Source organism: Muscardinus avellanarius (assembly GCF_963383645.1).
Source record: "Muscardinus avellanarius genome assembly, chromosome: 19".
NCBI classification, from domain to species: domain Eukaryota; kingdom Metazoa; phylum Chordata; class Mammalia; order Rodentia; family Gliridae; genus Muscardinus; species Muscardinus avellanarius.
This window is the reverse complement of record NC_137805.1, coordinates 40,280,446-40,297,682: the sequence shown is the minus strand read 5'-3', so window position 1 is coordinate 40,297,682 and position 17,237 is coordinate 40,280,446. Positions and strand designations below refer to the sequence as shown.

Here is a 17,237-nt window from a genome sequence, read left to right as displayed (position 1 = left end):
CATGCTGTGAGACTATTATGCACAAATAAAGCACATTATAAAAAAGTATCAGCGGGCGTGGTGGCGCACGTTTGTAATCCCCGCGCTTGGGAGGCTGAGACAGGAGGATCATGCAAGTTCGAAGCCAGCCTCAGCTGGTTTAAGAGACCCTGTCTCCAAATAAAATATGAAATAGGTCTGGGAATATAGCCTGGAGGTAGAAGGCCTCTGGGTTCCATCCCTAGTACCACCAAAAAAAAAAAAAAAAAAAAAAAGTATTTCCTTATATTCATATATAAACCTTGTTTTTCATGTTTAGGGCTTTAATAAAAAAAATGAACAGAAGGATCAATGCTGTGAAGAACTAAAACTAAATATAAGGCGTTAGGCTGGGGAATAGAGCTCAGTAAAAAAAAGTTTGCCTAGCATGCATGACGCTTTGGGTTTGAGCCCCAGCACTGCAAGAAAAAAAAATCCAAAACACAAACCCAAACTCACCTAAAACAAACAAAAAAAGAAACATGGTGTTTATATACACATCACTCAACAGGCACTTAGGCAATGAACGTGACATGATTCCATCCTTAAGAAGTTTCCAGTATAAGAACAGAGACAGATTAACTATAGTTCAGCTAAAGAAGTAAGCACGAAGGTCTTGAGTCTACTGGGGGAAATGACTAAGTTGGATAAAGAATGTAGAGAAGTCACAGAGCTGGTCCTTAAAGGACGTATTAAAGGTCCTTAATACGTCCTTAAAGGAGTTATTTTAAAGATGGATACAGGATTCTAGACAGAGGGATGAACACGTTATCAGACCCTGTTTTCATTATTTTGGAAATAAATCAAAGGACATATATGAAAAAAAATGAACAAATATTTGCAGGTAAGTTCAGATTTTTCTCCCCAGGTGGATTTGCTCTGAGTTGAGAGCTAACATTGAGTGCCTGCAAAGTCTTGCATTGTGTTAGATATTTTATATCATGTCATTGGATTTTTTCTTTTAAGGTACTTGAGATTAATCCCATGACCTTAGACATGTTAGACAAGTACTCTACCACTGCGCTACATGCACAACCCTTATTTTTAAGTAGGGTCTCCTTAAATTGCCTAGGCTGACCTTGAATTTACCACCCTCCTGCCTTTGCCTCCCAAGTATCTGGGCCTCCTGGCCTGCACCAGCACTCTTGGGTCACTAGAGACTTTTTTTTTTTTTTTTTTTTTGGTGGGTCTGGGGGTGGAACCCAGGGGCATTTGACCTCCGAGCTACACCCCCTGCCCTATTTTTTATTCTTTATTTTGAAACCGGGTCTCACTGAGTTGCGGAGGGCCTCACTAAGTAGCTGAGGCTGTCCCGGAACCGCGATCCTCTGGTCTCAGCCTCCCGAATGCTGGGATTACAAGCGTGCGCCACCACGCCCGGCTTCACTAGAGCCTTTTTAAACCTCATTTTACAACCAAGATTAAGTGGAGTCAGTAAATGGCCACGTTAGGATTCCAAACCAGGGGTTGTCCCCAGAGCCTTTGCGCTTGCCATTTCCCTCAAAGAATGCAGAATTGCCTTTACACTTCTAAAAATGCAGATTCTAAAGCCTCTTACTTCTTTGCAACTACTGGCCCATCTATAAAATATTCCCACTTGAGTTTCTAGCCCCCATTAGCTCTCCTTTGTATTAGCTCAACCTTTCCCAAGTTTGCTGATCCTAAGAATTCCGGAGCTTACTAAAATGCATGTTACTAGGTCATGCTCCAGGCGATTCAGGATTGGATCAAGGCCTAGAATGGGCATTTTCAACAAACATTTGTTAGCTGTAGAACTTGAAGAAACACTAGGCGAAGGCCTTGCACTAACTAATCTCATTTCTGATTTTCTCTTCCAACCCAATTTAGCCCCCTCCCCTGCCTCCGTTTTCTATCATTACTCTTAAGGCTCCTGAAGACATCTATGCAATTTCACATTATTTTACTTGCTGATAATAATAATCTCTGCTGGCCTGGGCGAGGTGGCACACGCTTGTAATACCAGTATTAGGAAGGCTGAGATGGGAGGATTGCTGGTTGGTGAGGCACTCAGCAACTTAGTGAGACCCTGTTTCCAAATTTAAAAAGAAAAAAAAAAGTGCTACCGGTGTAGTTGGGAGGTGGAATTCCCCTGGGTTCGATGAACAGTAACACTAACACACACACCCGTTTATCCAACCTTTCAAACCACAGTATCTGGGCACGCTGTAGGCGCCCAATGTTCACTGAATTACTAAATCCACAAGGTAGTTACCATTATTTCAATTTGAAAATAAGGAGCTAAAAGAGAAATAGCAAAGCTGGAAATAATCAAAGCTGGAATAGCCACACCACTCCAAGAACTGACACTACGCCCCTACCAAAACTGACCCGCAAGTGCGCGGCCCCGCAGACGCAAAGCGGAGATGCTGGGAGCGAGTCCCAAGTGAGGAGGAGCTCGACCGTAGTACCAATAGGCGAGCGCGATCACGCCGTGTGGGCGGGGCCTAGCAGCGGGTCACGTGCAGGAGGGCGGTGCCCGGGGCGTGGCCTACAAGCCGTTCCTCGCGGGCCGAGGCTCCTCGCGGGCCACGCCCCCTGGGCCCTGCGGGACTCGCGCGCGCGGCGGGGGTGGAGCCTTTCCGGTGACCTTTCACCCCAGCATGGCTGCGCCCGTGAGACCCGTGAGGTTCTGGCGACCCGGTAAGGCCCTTGGCCGGACGCTGGGCAGGTGCTGCGGCCTGACTTCGGTCTTGGGCCCGCTGCCGGCGCCCTGGAGCCTGCGGACCTGCTCGTAGGCCTGGCCCTGGGGGACTGGGCACCGCCGCCGCCGCGCGGGTGGACTCGGTCCCGGGGGACTCGAGTGTGTCCCCCCCCCCCCCAGGCCTGGGCAAAAACTATGTGACCTTGTTGGCTCTCAGCCTGCTCGCCCCGTTTTCCCCGTTTCTGATCCTAGTTCTGCCCACCTCGCGAGATGATGAATCCTCAAGCGCCCCCGCGAGCCTCTCTACCGCCCTGCGGCTGCTAGGGGCCCGACTGGCGGTGCTGTCCAAGGGCTTCGGAGCTCAAGGGTGGAGACACACTGTCGGGGTTACAACCTTTCTCTTTTCCTTCTAGTATAGGGTGACCTTGAACAAGTCGCCCCCCAAAAAAAACACCCTGGTCTCCTCACCTGTAAAATGAACAGAGTAATGGGATTCTGTCCTGTGGGCTTGAATGGCAAGCTCGACACACAGTCTAACTTAAAATGCACATAAAAAAGGTAAAGTGTATTCTTTTAGGGGAATTCTTATCCTAAGTGCGTACCAGAAAGTGAGTGCCTTCCCTTATTTATTTATTTATTTATTGTGCGGTACTGGGGATGGAACCCAGGGGCATTCTACCTCTGAGCTACACCCCTAGGCCTATTTTTTATTCTTTATTTTGAAACAGGGTCTCACTGAGTTGCAAAGGGCCTCACTAAGTAGCTGAGGCTGTGTGCGAAACTGCAATCCTCCAGTCTCAGCCTCCCAAAAGCTGGGATTACAAGCTTGTGCCATCATGCCTGGCTGCCCTCCTTTATTTTGGCTGACACCCACTTTCTGCCTTGCAGACCAACACAAATCGCTCTCACAAAAGCTTTATTTTGGCACTTACTAATTAATCAGATTTCAGTGGAACAGGGACTTTTTAACTTACCAACTAGACCCTGCCCTTTTTATTTATTTTTATTATTATTTTTTGCGGTACCAGGGATGGAACCCAGGGGTATTTTACCTCCGAGCTACACCTGCAGCTATATATATATATTTTTTTTTCCCTACCTGTGCATATGTGTGTGTGTGTGTGTGTGTGTGTGTGTGTGTGTGTGTGTCTATTTTTCGAAAAGGTTTCACTGAATTGCGAAGGGCCTCGCTAAGTAGCTGAGGGTGTTGGCCAACTGCTATCCTCAGGTCTCACCTCCTGAATGCTGGGATTACAAGCGTGCACCACCACGCCCGGCCCTTTTTATTTTTTATTTTCCAACAGAGTCTTGCTAAGTTGCTGAGGATTTCTCTAAATTTCTGAGCCTTTTCTCAAACCTGTGATATTCCTGTCTCAGGTGTCCAAGAACTGAGATTACAGGCCTTTACCAATCCACCTGGCTAATTAATCTGGTTTTAATTAAATACACACACATACACACATGCCAGACCATACTAGATATGTTTTACTTCTATTTCGTCTTTGTATATCAATTTCTTGTTAAAACCAAAAAGTTCTTAACAGTTACCAGCTTGTTTTTTCCCTATCTGTGCACCCTTCTGATCTGGATGTGCAAATATATTGCAGCAAAAATGAGATGGAAAAGGAAATATAAGGAAAGCATTTAAAAGTTATTTTAGAGTGTAAATGATGTGGGAGATAACCCAAGCAAGAGATGTGTTTACTTTTTTCTTTAATCTGTAGTTTATCTCTTAATGACAGTTTTATAATTCAGCATTTCATGCCATCAGCCAGTTATTCATCCTGGGTTTTACTTGAAACTAAAACTAAGGTCGCATTGAGTAATAAGTTACCATTTAATTTATTCAACCTGCTGGTAACAGGTCAAAGTGTTAAGTATAAAGGCCTGCATGAATTGTTGAAAAGCAGACCAGGGTACTGTTTTGGTTAAAGAGCTTGGAATCAATGTTCAGAGTTGTGTTGCATTATTTAGTTCACTGATAGTACATTTACTGAACCTCCCACCCTGTAGTCGGGAGACAAACATGGATGCCCAGAGCTCTGTTCTCGAGGTGTGCTTGCTCTCTTTCGATTGAATATTAAGTTAGATGTCCATTAGAAGAGATTTTAAGTGAGGTAGTCACTTGACATCTTGACAACCACTTACTAAGTGACGACTTGATAGAGTCACGTAAGTGCTCAAAGTTTTGGTTAGCCGTTGTAATTTGGCATTATAGGATTGATGTGATGATTAAGCAAGATTAATAAAAGGAAGGCTTTTAGCAAATTATATGGAGCTGGGTGTCATGACAGGCTGAGACAGGGGAGGGAGGCTGAGACGGGAGGATCTTAGGTTTGAGAACAGCCTCAGCAACTTAGTGATACTCTCAGCAACCTAGGGAGACCTTTCAAAACAAATAATAAAAAGGGCTGAGGGTGTAGCTCAGAGGTAGAATTACCCTGGGTTCAATTCCTAGTACCAAAAAAAGGGAATGCCCCAAAAGCCAAGTGTGGTGGTTCATGCTCATAATCTAGTACTTAGGGGGAATCTCAGGTTTGAGGCCAGTCTCAGAAGCTTAGCGTGACTCTATTTTGAAATAAACAAAGTAAAAAGGGATGGGGAATAGGTCAGAGGTAGGTATATACCCCTGTATTCAATCCCCAGTACCAGGAGAAGGAAAAAAAATGTTCCCAAATCCCGAAATAATTGAGTGGCATGATGATGTTCTAGAGAGAAAGGGAGGGGCCTCATTGTGAAAGGTCTTCGCTGCAAGTTCAACATTCTGGACTTCACTGTTCTTTTGCAGGGGAATTGCACAATCAGGTTTACTTTAGAAAGTACCCCTGGCTGGGCGTGGTGGCGCACACTTGTAATCCCAGCATTCGGGAGGCTGACACAGTAGGATTGCGGTTCGCAGACAGCCTCAGCTACTTAGTGAGGCCCTCTGCAACCCACAAAAAAAGAAAAAAAAAAAAAAAAAAAAAGAAAGGTACCCTTGGCAATGGTGCAGTGGATGGATGGATGAGGAAATTTGAGGCAGGGACACTTTAATGCACAAATGGTGCTAGGGATTGAACCCAGGGCCTTGGGCATGTTAGGCAGGTGCTTTGCCACTGAGCTATGTTTCTAGTCCCAGGGACACTTTTTTTTTTTTTTTTTTTTTTTTTGCAGTACTGGGAATGGTGGAACCCAGGGGCATTCTACCTCTGAGCTACACCCCCAGCCGTGTGTGTGTGTGTGTGTGTGTGTGTGTGTGTGTGTGTATTTTTTTTTTTCCCTGCGGGTCTGGGGATGGAACCCAGGAGTATTTGACCTCTGAGCTATATACCCTTTGCCCTATTTTTTATTCTTTATTTTGAAAGAGGGTCTCACTAAGTTGCAGAGGGCCTCACTAAGCAGCTGAGGCTGTCTGTGAACTGCAGTCTTCCTGTCTCAGCCTGCTGAATGCTAGGCTTACAAGCAAGCGCCACCATGCCTGGCTGTAAATATATTTTTTATTCTTTATTTTGAAAGCGTCTCACTGAAATGCAAAGGGCCTCACTAAATAGCTGAGGCTGTCTGTGAACCACGATCCTCCTGTCTCAGCCTCCCAAACGTCCGGCTTAGGCAGCAGTATTTTTTAAACTCTCTGGGGACTTCAGCATGCATCAGAGTTGGAGAATTATTCTCCTGTTAGACTGTATTTGTCATTAACTGAGATGTTAATAGCTTTAGTACATCTAGTACATTCAAATGGACATTTGCTACATTTAGAGAGAATTCTGTCTATTTATTAGTCCTTTGCTTTGAGCTAATCACTGTTGAAAACTTACAGCATCTTATTAAACAGTCACAGAATGGAGTTAATACTCTTGTTTTGCAAGTGAGCAGATGCAAGTTCAAGTAGACTAATACTAAAAAAAAAAAAAAAAAAAAAAAGAAAAAGAAAAAAAAAGGCCTAGGGCAGTAGCTTAGTGGTCGAGTGCTTGCCTAGCATATATGAGGTTCCTGGCTTCCATGGCTTGTATTGCAAAAATCAAATAAACAACCCCCCCCCAAAAAAAAAAAAAACAAAATAAAACTCCAAAACAAAATCAAATGAAGTAAGTTATGGGAAATGACGGGAGGTGGCCGAATCTGGATATAAGGCTAGACATTGGAATCATGAATATATCCTGTAGGCCAAGAGTCACAGGCTCCTATAGCTGCGGGCCCTTTTAAGTAAGTGCAGCTGCTTAGTGGCATGGGTGATGGGGACTGAGGCGAGGTCAAGTATGCGCAGAGAGCACAGATATGCACAGTGTAGATTCCCTGGAGCTTGCATATCCTGTCTAGCGTGGGAGTTGCTGGGTACATTGGCACACACCTGTAATCCCAGTAATTGGGAGGCTGAGACAGTAGAATCACAGGTTTGAGGCCAGCCTTGGCAATTTAATGAGGCCTTGTTTCAAAATACAAACTAAAGGGGCTTGGGAGTGTAGTTCAGAGGTAGAATTTTCTACCCCTGGATTCAATATATAGTACTCCCCCGTACACAAAACAGGATGCTCTGCTGTGCTCTGCCGAGCTATTATCATATAGGCTCAGATTTGCTACATTTCTTTTAAAGAAGCCTGAGATCCAGATTCTAAGGGGAAATTTTTATGGGAAGTTTACAAAGAGCTGTTAAAAGCATCTTAACAGTCCAGGGACCTTCACCCAGCAGTGGTGCTTCCACCTCAGTAACGTGGCATACCAGCCTCTGATGACCTGGGATTTTTCTAGGAAAACTTTCACGTAATTTGCTTGCACACACGGGTCAGAAGGGCCTGTCCATTTTCATTTGCTCACTCAGCAAATATTAGTAATGGTTGCTGACCATGTGCTTTGCAAACCCTTAATAGCCACAGTATGAAATAAATTGTGTTGTGATTTAGCATACATACATAGCTAAGAAAAATTGTACAAAAATAATACTGCTTTCTGGAATGTGCTCTGATAATCTGTCTGTTTCTTTTGTGTTTAGGATCAAATCTAGGACCTCATGCATACTAAACATGAGCTTATTAAGCTACCCCCTCAGCTCCTGTTTTTATTTACTTATTTAAAGAGTGCTGATATGATCTACTCTCTTGGTTTCATAATCTACTAGTGAGTCGTCACTCAAAGTTTGAACACCCAGGTTAAGAGGAGTGCTGGCTTGGGGTGCTGTTTTCAGCCTTGTGTTGGGGATGGAGAGATGAAGGCAGTTCAGGTGTGCAGAAGTTATGAAGTTGTCAGCATACTCCCAATGACAAAACGCCAGGAGGAACGAGTGAGTGTGCCGTGTGCCGTGTGCCCAGGGACAGCAGCCCTGTTGTCCTGGCTTGGCTGAATGACATCCTTTGTAAGGAGAAGATGAGCTCCGTATTGATTGACAACAGCTGTTCTTGTAAAAGACCTAACAGAATGCTGGAGGCTGGGCCGGGCTCCAGGTTAGAGACAAGGGAGGGATGGAGCAGGGAAGAAGACCCTCGGCGCGTTGAACCCTGGAGTGGGAGGAGGAAGACATTTCAGAGCAGGGTAGAATATTCTAGATATGGATGGGAAGGTTTAACGTGTTTTGAAAAGGAGAGAATTCTGGACAAAAGCAGAGTAGAAGAGAATAGGGTAAATGTAAAAATTACACAGCGGTACCATAATCAGAGAAGAAAGGAAAGGAAACCCGCCTCTTTGAGCACAGGCTTTGCTCCAGGTCCTGTTCTATCTTTTATCTCGTTGAAAATAAGGTCAACATTTTGGCAAAGCAACACAGTAGTGCCCCACTTACCTGATTTTTGGCAGTCTTGGGTTTCTGGAACACAGCTGTGTTCCTGGAAGTGCACGGAAGGGCCAGAGAACTAAGGCTGGGAGTCTTACTTGGCCACAGGGGCCTGTGGAGCCCGCAGTTTCTGTTCTACCAAGTGTGTTCCCGTTTGTCTTTCAGGATGGGAAGGGAGTACATAGCCTTTATTAGATTGTTAAAGGTCTAGGATTCCAAAGAGGAAACTGAGTTCTTGGGCTAAATATTCTTATCAACAAAGTCCCTGTACTTTATACAGAATGACATCTGTAATAACATCACAGATTCTGAGTTCACAAGACCTGGGAGATGATAGCTTTTGGTAATTATGTCTCTGGTGCCCCCAGTAGGAGTTTGGGTTTTTATTGATTCACACACACTTCATCTCTGAACATCTTCCTTATGTTGAGTTCAATTCTGAATCCTGAGTCATTAGTCATTTTCTTACTGTTACTTTATCTTAGGGCCTCACACATTAAAAAAAATAAGTAAGCGTGAAAAGTTTTAGAAGCTGATGATACTTTTTCCCCCTCTCTTTTTAGCGGTGGAGCTTGAACTCAGGGGCATTCTATCTCTGAGCTACACCCCGTCCTTTTTATTTTTTGCTTTGAAACAAGGCCTCACTAGGTTGTTCATTATGTTGGTCTCATTATGCTACTGAGACTGGTCTCAAAGCTGCGGTCCTCCTGTCTTAGCCTCTCAAGTACTGAGATTATAGGTGTGTGCCAGCACACCCTGCTGATCAGAAAATTTGAACCCATGTTTCTCCTGAAGCCGTTTCCTTTTCAGGCTAAAAGTCCATGGTAACTCCATGGACTTTTGGGATGAGACCTTGCTCCCTCTTCTTTGCCATCCTGAGCACCAGTTTGTCCTTGTTCTTAGTAAGAAGCTGTGGCTATCTTGTCTAGTCTGCTCTGCACAGTGTTTCTGGGAGTAGCGTTTCTCATGTAACCACTCCTGCTCCATGGTTCCGATGGGCTGCTGATCCCTGCATCCCACTCCATGGCTGTGAGTGAGTGGATTGGAGTGGGCATTGGACCTAAGTTGGGAGAGAAGTCAGTCTCCAGTGGTCCAGGGTACACAGCATGTACCTAAGGCCCTGTTTCAAAATAAAGAATTAAAAAAAAGAGGGGTGTGTGTGGAGGTGTAGCTTGGAGGTAAAATGCCCATAGGTTCCATCCTCAGTATCTCCAAAAAGAAAGAAAAAAAAGAATTTGGTAGTACACAGTTCCAGGTGGCCACCTGGGAGCCCAGTGATACTGTCATTCATCTTTTATTCAGTCTTTTAGGAAAGAATTTTGTTTTGATAGGTACTTTCCTAGCTTTTATTTTTTTTAAGGCTTTCTGAAACTTAAAGTTTAATGCTTTTCAGTAGCTTGAGGTAAAAAAAAATTTGCTTCTTTTCTATTTGTTTTAAAATTTGAAACATTTTTTTCTGTTCAGCATTATCAGAGAATCTGTAAAATCTTTTCTGCTACAGGTACAGAGGGGCCGGGCATCAGCATCTCTGAAGAGAGACAGAGTGTCACTGAGACCCCTGGGACTGGCTTCGTGTACAACCCTTACGCCGCCTTTTCTATAGAGCAGCAGAGGCAGAAGCTGCCGGTGTTCAAGGTGCGGTGAGTCTGGGCCTCATTGTGCTTTTGCCGTGGCTTTGTGCTTGGCACTGAAGGAATAGTGTGCTCTTACTCTGAATGTTCTTCAGAACAGGGCGAGCGAGAGGAACCCTCCTCCTGAGGGAGCACTTCCCAAAATGTATGTTTGAGTTACTGAAGACATCTTGAAAGTCCTTAAGATTTTTTCATTTGATCTTATGTATCAGAAAACAGGAAGAAATGGAATGGCTTTCCTTTTCCCCTTTATTGCTTTTGATTATAGACAATTTCAGAAATACAGAAAAAGCAGCCAGAATAGTTGAATGAATGTCTGTAGCCAACTCCAACACGTTATCAGTGTATGGCCGCAGTTTGCTTTCTTTTTAAAGATGTATTTCTGTAAGTAAGATGAATGGGAGTTGGAGGTTGTTTCAAGGTCACTTGGTGCTCTAACTCCCGCCAAGGCAGTGACAGGATTTCAGTATGGTTACCAGATAAGGTGTACATCTGACTCTGTGAGTGTAAATGAAGTGGACACGTGCTCAGCACACACCAACCACAGTGCGCACCAGAAGGCGTTCGGGACACATCCATTTGCGGTGAGCTGTGGTTTCCGGCTCCGGTAGATGCAGTTGATGGGCACGCTCCCCTGTTGGCAAGTCCACATGGGAAGCCCGGGGGGAATCAGGAAGTAGGCTTAGTGTCACAGGTGGGTTAGCTGCACTTGGCGATTGGTTCTTTCCTTTAGACTGTGGTGAAAGGTGATGGGTTCTCCCTGTCTCACAGGGAGCTTCTGGAACGGCTAGTGGGTATGGCAGCAGCACCCATGTCTCTTTCTCCTGGACAGGGCTGGGTGAAAAACACCAGGTTCTTATACCGAGGGAGTCCCTTTGTCTAGACTGCTGGTAATTCCTCTTCTATTAATGTGTTATTTCTTGATGTATGATTTCAAACAGCAGCCTTCTTAATTTAGCAAGCTGTCTGCATTAGAGTTGTATGTGGCCCCAAACATTTTGATCTCTTATGAAGGAATAATCTGTTTCTTCTTCAAGTAACTAACTTCATCTATTACATCTGAATGTTAATCATTTTGACCCCCAGGAGCTGAGGCGCTAGGTTCACGGCTTGTTTTTGAGCCGTGGTGGAGTTTCTAGCCTCTGGAACTAGACCTGGGCATTCCAGCCCACGCTTCACCCTTGTGTGCTCTGTCAAGCTTTACCATTCTGAGCTTCATTCCTTATCTACGACACAAGAATAATCGTAGCATTTAGTAAGATGTCTGACATGCAGTAAATGTTCAAGTGCTAGGAAATTTTGTTTTCTGAGTTTTTTTTTTTTTTTTTTTTCCCTGTACTGGGAACCCAGGGGGCATTGTACCTCCGGGCTACACCCCCAGACCTATTTTTTAGTCTTTTTATTTTTTGAGACAGGGTTTCACTGAGTTGCAGAGGGCCTCACTAAGTAGCTGAGGCTGTCTGCGAACCACAGTCCACCAGTTTCTGCCTCCCGAATGCTGGGATTACAAGCGTGCACCACCATGCTTGGCTTGTTTTCTGAGTATTTAAATTTTGACCTTTTCTTGACTGTTACTCATTCTCTGTCATGCAAGGTAAAATAACTGAAACAAGTCGAGATATATTGATAGAATTAAAATGAAAAGAACAAGATTATAAGTTATTGATATAAGGCAAAGAAGAAACTAATCACTGCTGTGGTCTCCTAAGGTGCTACAGATAAGTCAGGAAGATGAAAAGGATAAAAAGTTACCCCTTTCCACCTCTTCTACCATTCAAACTACAAATAAAAGTACCTTTAAAAGTAGAAGTTGATTAGCCAGGCGCGGTTGGCACATACTTGTAATTCTAGTACTTGGGAGACTGAGACAGGAGGATCAGGGTACTAGGACAGCCTCAGCTACTTAGAAAGACCCTGTTTCAAAATAAAGAATAAAAAATAGGAAGCCGGGCATGGTGGCACACGCTTGTGATCCCAGCATTGCAGTTTGCGGACAGCCTCAGCTACTTAGTGAGGCCCTCTGCAACTCAGTGAGACCTTGTTTCAAAATAATGAATAAAAAATAGGGCAGGGGGTGTAGCTCAGAGGTCAAATGCCTCTGGGTTCCATCCCCAGACCTGCAAAAAAAAAAAAAAAAAATAGGGCTGGGCATATAGCTCAGAGGTAGAATGCCACTGGGTTCCCCAGTACTGCAGGAGAGAACAAAACATAGAAATTGGTGGTAGAGCACTTATCTAGCATGGTCATGGCCCTGGGTTGATCCTCGTGAATGCAGCAGTGATGGCAACAAACAGAAGTGAGACTAAAGCCACAACTAGTCCTAAAGACCACACCTTCCTTAGTGTGGTTGCAAGGCCGCCTTCCCCTGGCTGCCCCTCTGAGTTGGCGCTCTTCTCTTTGGGCCCTGGACACTGCTATGCAAAGTTGTCCTTTATTTTCTGTTTTGAAACAAGGGCTTGCTAGGTTGCTGAGAGTCTTGTTGCTGAGGGTCTTTAAGCCTGCAGTCCTCCTGTGTCAGCCTCCCAAATATAAAGTTGCCTTTTTAATCCTGCCCCCCCCCCAAGCTTCCTTCCATTCTCTTTATCAGTTCTTCTTGGTTTCACTGAGCCTGGCCATGGTGCTGTCATTTACCCAGTCTCCCGGCTGGAAATCTTTCTCTCTCAGACGCCACACCACTGAATCTTTTCATTTGCAGTACGTCTTAGATCCTTTTTTAGGCATGCTGCACCTTTTAGTTTCTTCATGTTCAGATCAGTCCTGTATACTGCTGCTCAATTTTCTCAAAATGTCTCCAAAAGCCAGGTGTAATCCCTGTATGTGCCTCTAATCCCTGTACGTGGGAGGTTGAAACATGAGGATCACAGGTTCCAGGATAGCCTCAGCAATGTAGTGAGACTCAGCAACATAGACCCTATCTCAAAGTAAAAAATAAAATAGAGCTAGAGGTGTAACTCGGAGCTAGAACACAACTGGGTTCAGTCCCCAGTGCCCCCACCCCCAAACACACACCAACGCCTCCAAGGTCAAGTCCAGACTCTTTAGCTCCGCATTCAAGGTCTCTCACAGCAAAGTCCTAACTACACCTCTCTTATTTCCAAACCAAACCTGAGCTTTTCATAGCCTCCTCCAACAGAGTTTGCATAGGTTTATTTTCATCTTAATTCCTTTGCTTTCTTTATTTGTATTTCCTAGAATGCCTTGTTTGTTCCTCTATATTCAAATTGTCTTTCAAATTTTCCTTGACCACCCACCTACCCATCCATCCATCCATCCATCCATCCATCCATCTGTTCATCCAGTGAATTTGCCATACAAAGTAACTGTGAAAAATCCATATTTTCCTCTTCTCCCACCCAACATGAAAGGAAACACAAAACCCAAGCACCCATAAAGAAAGACGACAGTCACATTAGACTGCCGGCAGCAGAGCCTCTGTGCGTGTGCAAGTACGGATTCCTGGGCCTTCCCAGCCCTGGTGACCAGGAACCCTGCTGGAGGGCTAGGGACCTTCATTCTAAACAAATGTCCTAGGAGATTTCACACTAAGGCTGAGGACTATATATCCAGACCCCAGATAATGACACATTCATCGGCCCAAGTCACCTGCCCCTTCATTGCTAGTTGGAACCTGGCCACATCCCAGCTTTTCTCATCCTCACCAGAAACTTGGTTGGTATGGCAACAGGAGCTGAGCAGAGATCAGAGAGGGCACGCCAGGCAGTTTTTCTTTTAATCTAAATAGGTTTTTACAGAATACCTCATTACCTTTCAGACCATCAGAAATGCCTTCTGAGGCCAAGTAACTAAGCTAAGCCAAGTAGTAATTGCAATTACTTGTGGCTTTTTAGTGGCCCAGACTGTTGGATATATATGTAACCTAGGGTTGCTTTGTCACAAACTTGGATTTAGAGGTATTAGTGAAAGCATATTCTCTCCCCCCAAGCCCCGGGGCTGCTTTTTTTCATATTGGGGACCCAGGGCCTTGTGTGTGCTGAGCAGGCTCTCCACCACTGAGTTATATCTCCAGCTCTTTAATCTGAGACTTTTTACGTGTTAGTAAGTGACTTTTATATGTTGAGAATAAGGTAGCACGTGCATGTTGTTCAGAATCCAGAACTTTCCTTCACAGCTCTTCCCCAGTGGCCCTGTTCTTAGAGGTAGCACTGTTTATAGTTTCTTGTTTTATTTTATTTTTTTCCCAGAGACAGGCTACATAAAAATAAGTATATATGAAGCTATCTTTTCTTTAAAAATACAAATACTAGTGTAATATCCACACTGTTCTCTACCTTGCTTTTTTTCCTTAACATACCTTGTAGATCTTTCTTTTTAGTACAAATTAGACATTCCTTTTAACAACTGGATTATTCTATTATTAGAGTGTTTCATAACTGACTTAACCAAATACCTGTTGAATTGAGTTTTGGGCTGCTATAAATAATTTTGCAATGAATATATTTGCATATGTATCTTTGTGTACATGTATTAGTATGTCTATAGTGGAAATCTTGAGTCAAAGAGTTGTACTTGGTATATTTTGATAGGTATTACACTTGCTTGCAGTTGTATCGGCTCATATACCAGTAGTACATTTTGATAGTTCTTTTTTTAAATTTACTTTCCTTGGAAACAATTTATTTCTCAATGCATAAATATTTTAGTCTAGGTCTTTTGAGATAAAATACAATAATTTACAATGTATAGTATTCTTTTTCAGCTTAGGAATCATATTTTATACTTGATAGAAAATTTTCAGACAGTGGTGATTGTCGGAGAAACAGGATGTGGGAAAAGCACGCAGATTCCTCAGGTGAGTAGTGTTGATATGTCTTCACACTTCCATTTAGTTGGAAGGACTTTGTAATTTGAGACTTTGTTATTATTTGCATTTTTAAAGTTTTTAAATTAAATTTTTAAGGCTTATAATTTCTTTGATTTGTACTAAAGTTAACAGTTGTCTTCAACTTAATGGAATGGCCATTCTCTGTAAGTAACAATGGGGACTCATAAAGACATAGGATTACTTGTTTTTCGATTGCTACAAGTTGAAGAGGTAAGGTTAGATGAGTAAAGGTGTAATTTTTAAGTAAAAATTGGCTACTAGAGACTTAAGTGGTGCAGTGGAAGAACTGTGTCTTACCAGGAGAAACCATACCTGATGTGGATAGGATTGGAAAGAAGGATGAGGAAAGGCCTGGTAAAGGAAGTGGCGTTTGAAGCAGACGCGGAATGATCAGTAGGAGCCGAGCAGGAAGGTGTTCTCATCCGGCCAGTACTGTGGTTAGAGGTGTCGGGTGGAGATCAGAGAGTGAGGTCAGTGTGTGGTGTGCCATTTTTATAATTTTATTTATTTATTTTTGTGGTACTGAGGATGGAACCTGGGGGCATTTTATCTCTGAGCTACGCCCTCAGCCCTATTTTTTATTCTTTCTTTTGAAACAGGGTCTCACTGAGTTGCAAAGGGCCTCACTAAGTAGCTGAGGCTGTTTGTGAACTGCGATCTTCCTGTCTCAGCCTCCCACATGCTGGGATTATAAGTGTGCACCACCACGCCCGGCTAATTTAATTTTTTTATATTGGAGATCAATTTTTTTTTTATACCAGGGCAATCTGCCACTGAACTTTTCTCCCAGCCCTTTTTATTATTTATTTTGAAATAGGGTCTCACTAAGTTGCTGAAGCCCTGCTCCGTTGCTAAGGCTGGCCTTGAACCTGCAATCCTCCTGTCTTAGGCTTCCAAGTACTGACATCACAGGCGTACACTATCGTGCCTGCCCAGTGTGTTTCTTATGAACCTTGACTTGACCACTGAAATCAATTAAGTGACCAGGGTTGAGATTCTGTAGGCCTTTTTTTCTCTCCCTCCTGCTCTTCCTCCTCCTCCACTTCCTCTTCTATTTTTCTTTTTTAAAGAAAAAAAAGTGTTAGTAGGGCTTGAATCCAGGGGTGCTCTGTACAGAACTTTATCTCCTGCCCTTTTTATTTTTTATTTTGAGATAGAGTTCCTCTAAGTTACCCAGGCTGGCCTCAAACTTGTGATCCTCCTGTCTCAGCCTCCTGAACAGGTAGGATTATGGGCACACACCCCTGTGCCTAACTTTCTTTCCTTTTTTAAAGTAACATCTTCTTGAAGTATAAAGTACATGTAGGACAGTACTGGTATCACAGTTGTGCAGCCTGGTACCTTTTTTAAGGGAGTAGCCTGTGTTCTGCACCCAGATCAAGATACAGACCATTAGCAGAGCCCTGCAGCCCCGTTGTAGCCCTCTGCTCTCACTTCTCCCCACAAACACGCACGCACAGGTAACGCCTATTCTGGCTTCTGACGCCATAGATTAGTTTTGCCTATTTTTGAGCTTTAGAAATGGACATCTTCTTTTTCCATCATGTTTGTGAGATTTTTCTCTGCTGTTGAGTAATTTCAGTTTATTCTCATTGCTGCATAGCTGGGATCAGCAAACCACAGCTTGGGTCAGATCCAACCAGCTGCCTGTTTTTGTAAATAAAACTTTACTGTCACAGAGCCGTACTTACTTGATATTGCCTGTGGCTTCTTTCATGCTACAGCACAAACCTGAGCACTTGCTAATGAAACTAAGCCTAAAAACGTATTCTGTGGCTGTGTGTGTGTGTGTGTGTGTGTGTGTGTGTGTGTGTGTGTAGTACTGGGGATTGAACCACCCAGGGGCATTTTACCTTTGAGTTACACCCCCAGCTCTTTTATTTTTGATTTTGAAACAGGGTCTCACTAAGTTGCTGAAGCTGGCTGTGAACCTGCAATCCTCCTGTCTTAGTGTCCCAAGTACTAGGTTTGTAGGTGTGTGCCACCATGCCCAGCGCTTCTGTGGCCTTTTATAGATAAAGTTTACTGACCGCAGCAGTGAAATATTCCATGTGAGAGTTCTGTGGTTTATTATCCTTCCTACTGTTGATTGACAGTCAAGTTATTTTCATTTTCAATTGTAGTGACTAGTGCACTGATAAACATTCCGGTGCATGTTTTTGTTAAACATTGTGTATGCTTCTTTTGGGTTATGCCTAAGAGTAGCCATCACAGATCATATGTTAAACTTTACTAGGTAGTGTCTATTAGTGTTTCAGAGTGGTGTCCTTGTAGGGTTTATGTACAGGTATGCAACATGTTGAGGTGAACTATAGGAAATTTTTACATAATCAGGTGCAAGAT

At 43.6% G+C, this 17,237-nt stretch overlaps 1 protein-coding gene across 3 annotated transcripts in view; it reads left to right on the top strand.

The window, feature by feature from the left end:
• Positions 1-2,630: 2,630 nt before the first annotated feature.
• The window catches only part of DHX35 (DEAH-box helicase 35), a gene marked incomplete at both ends in the record, with an annotated part of 85,128 nt that continues 70,521 nt past the window's right edge, over positions 2,631-17,237 (top strand). The window contains 3 exons of one of the 3 annotated variants that reach the window (XM_080716701.1): positions 2,631-2,679; positions 9,922-10,055; positions 14,769-14,861. In XM_080716701.1, coding sequence (XP_080572827.1) covers positions 2,640-2,679; positions 9,922-10,055; positions 14,769-14,861 — 267 coding nt within the window. The remainder of the gene's footprint in view (positions 2,680-9,921; positions 10,056-14,768; positions 14,862-17,237) is intronic. The other 2 variants (XM_080716699.1, XM_080716700.1) reach the window with 2 other exon arrangements.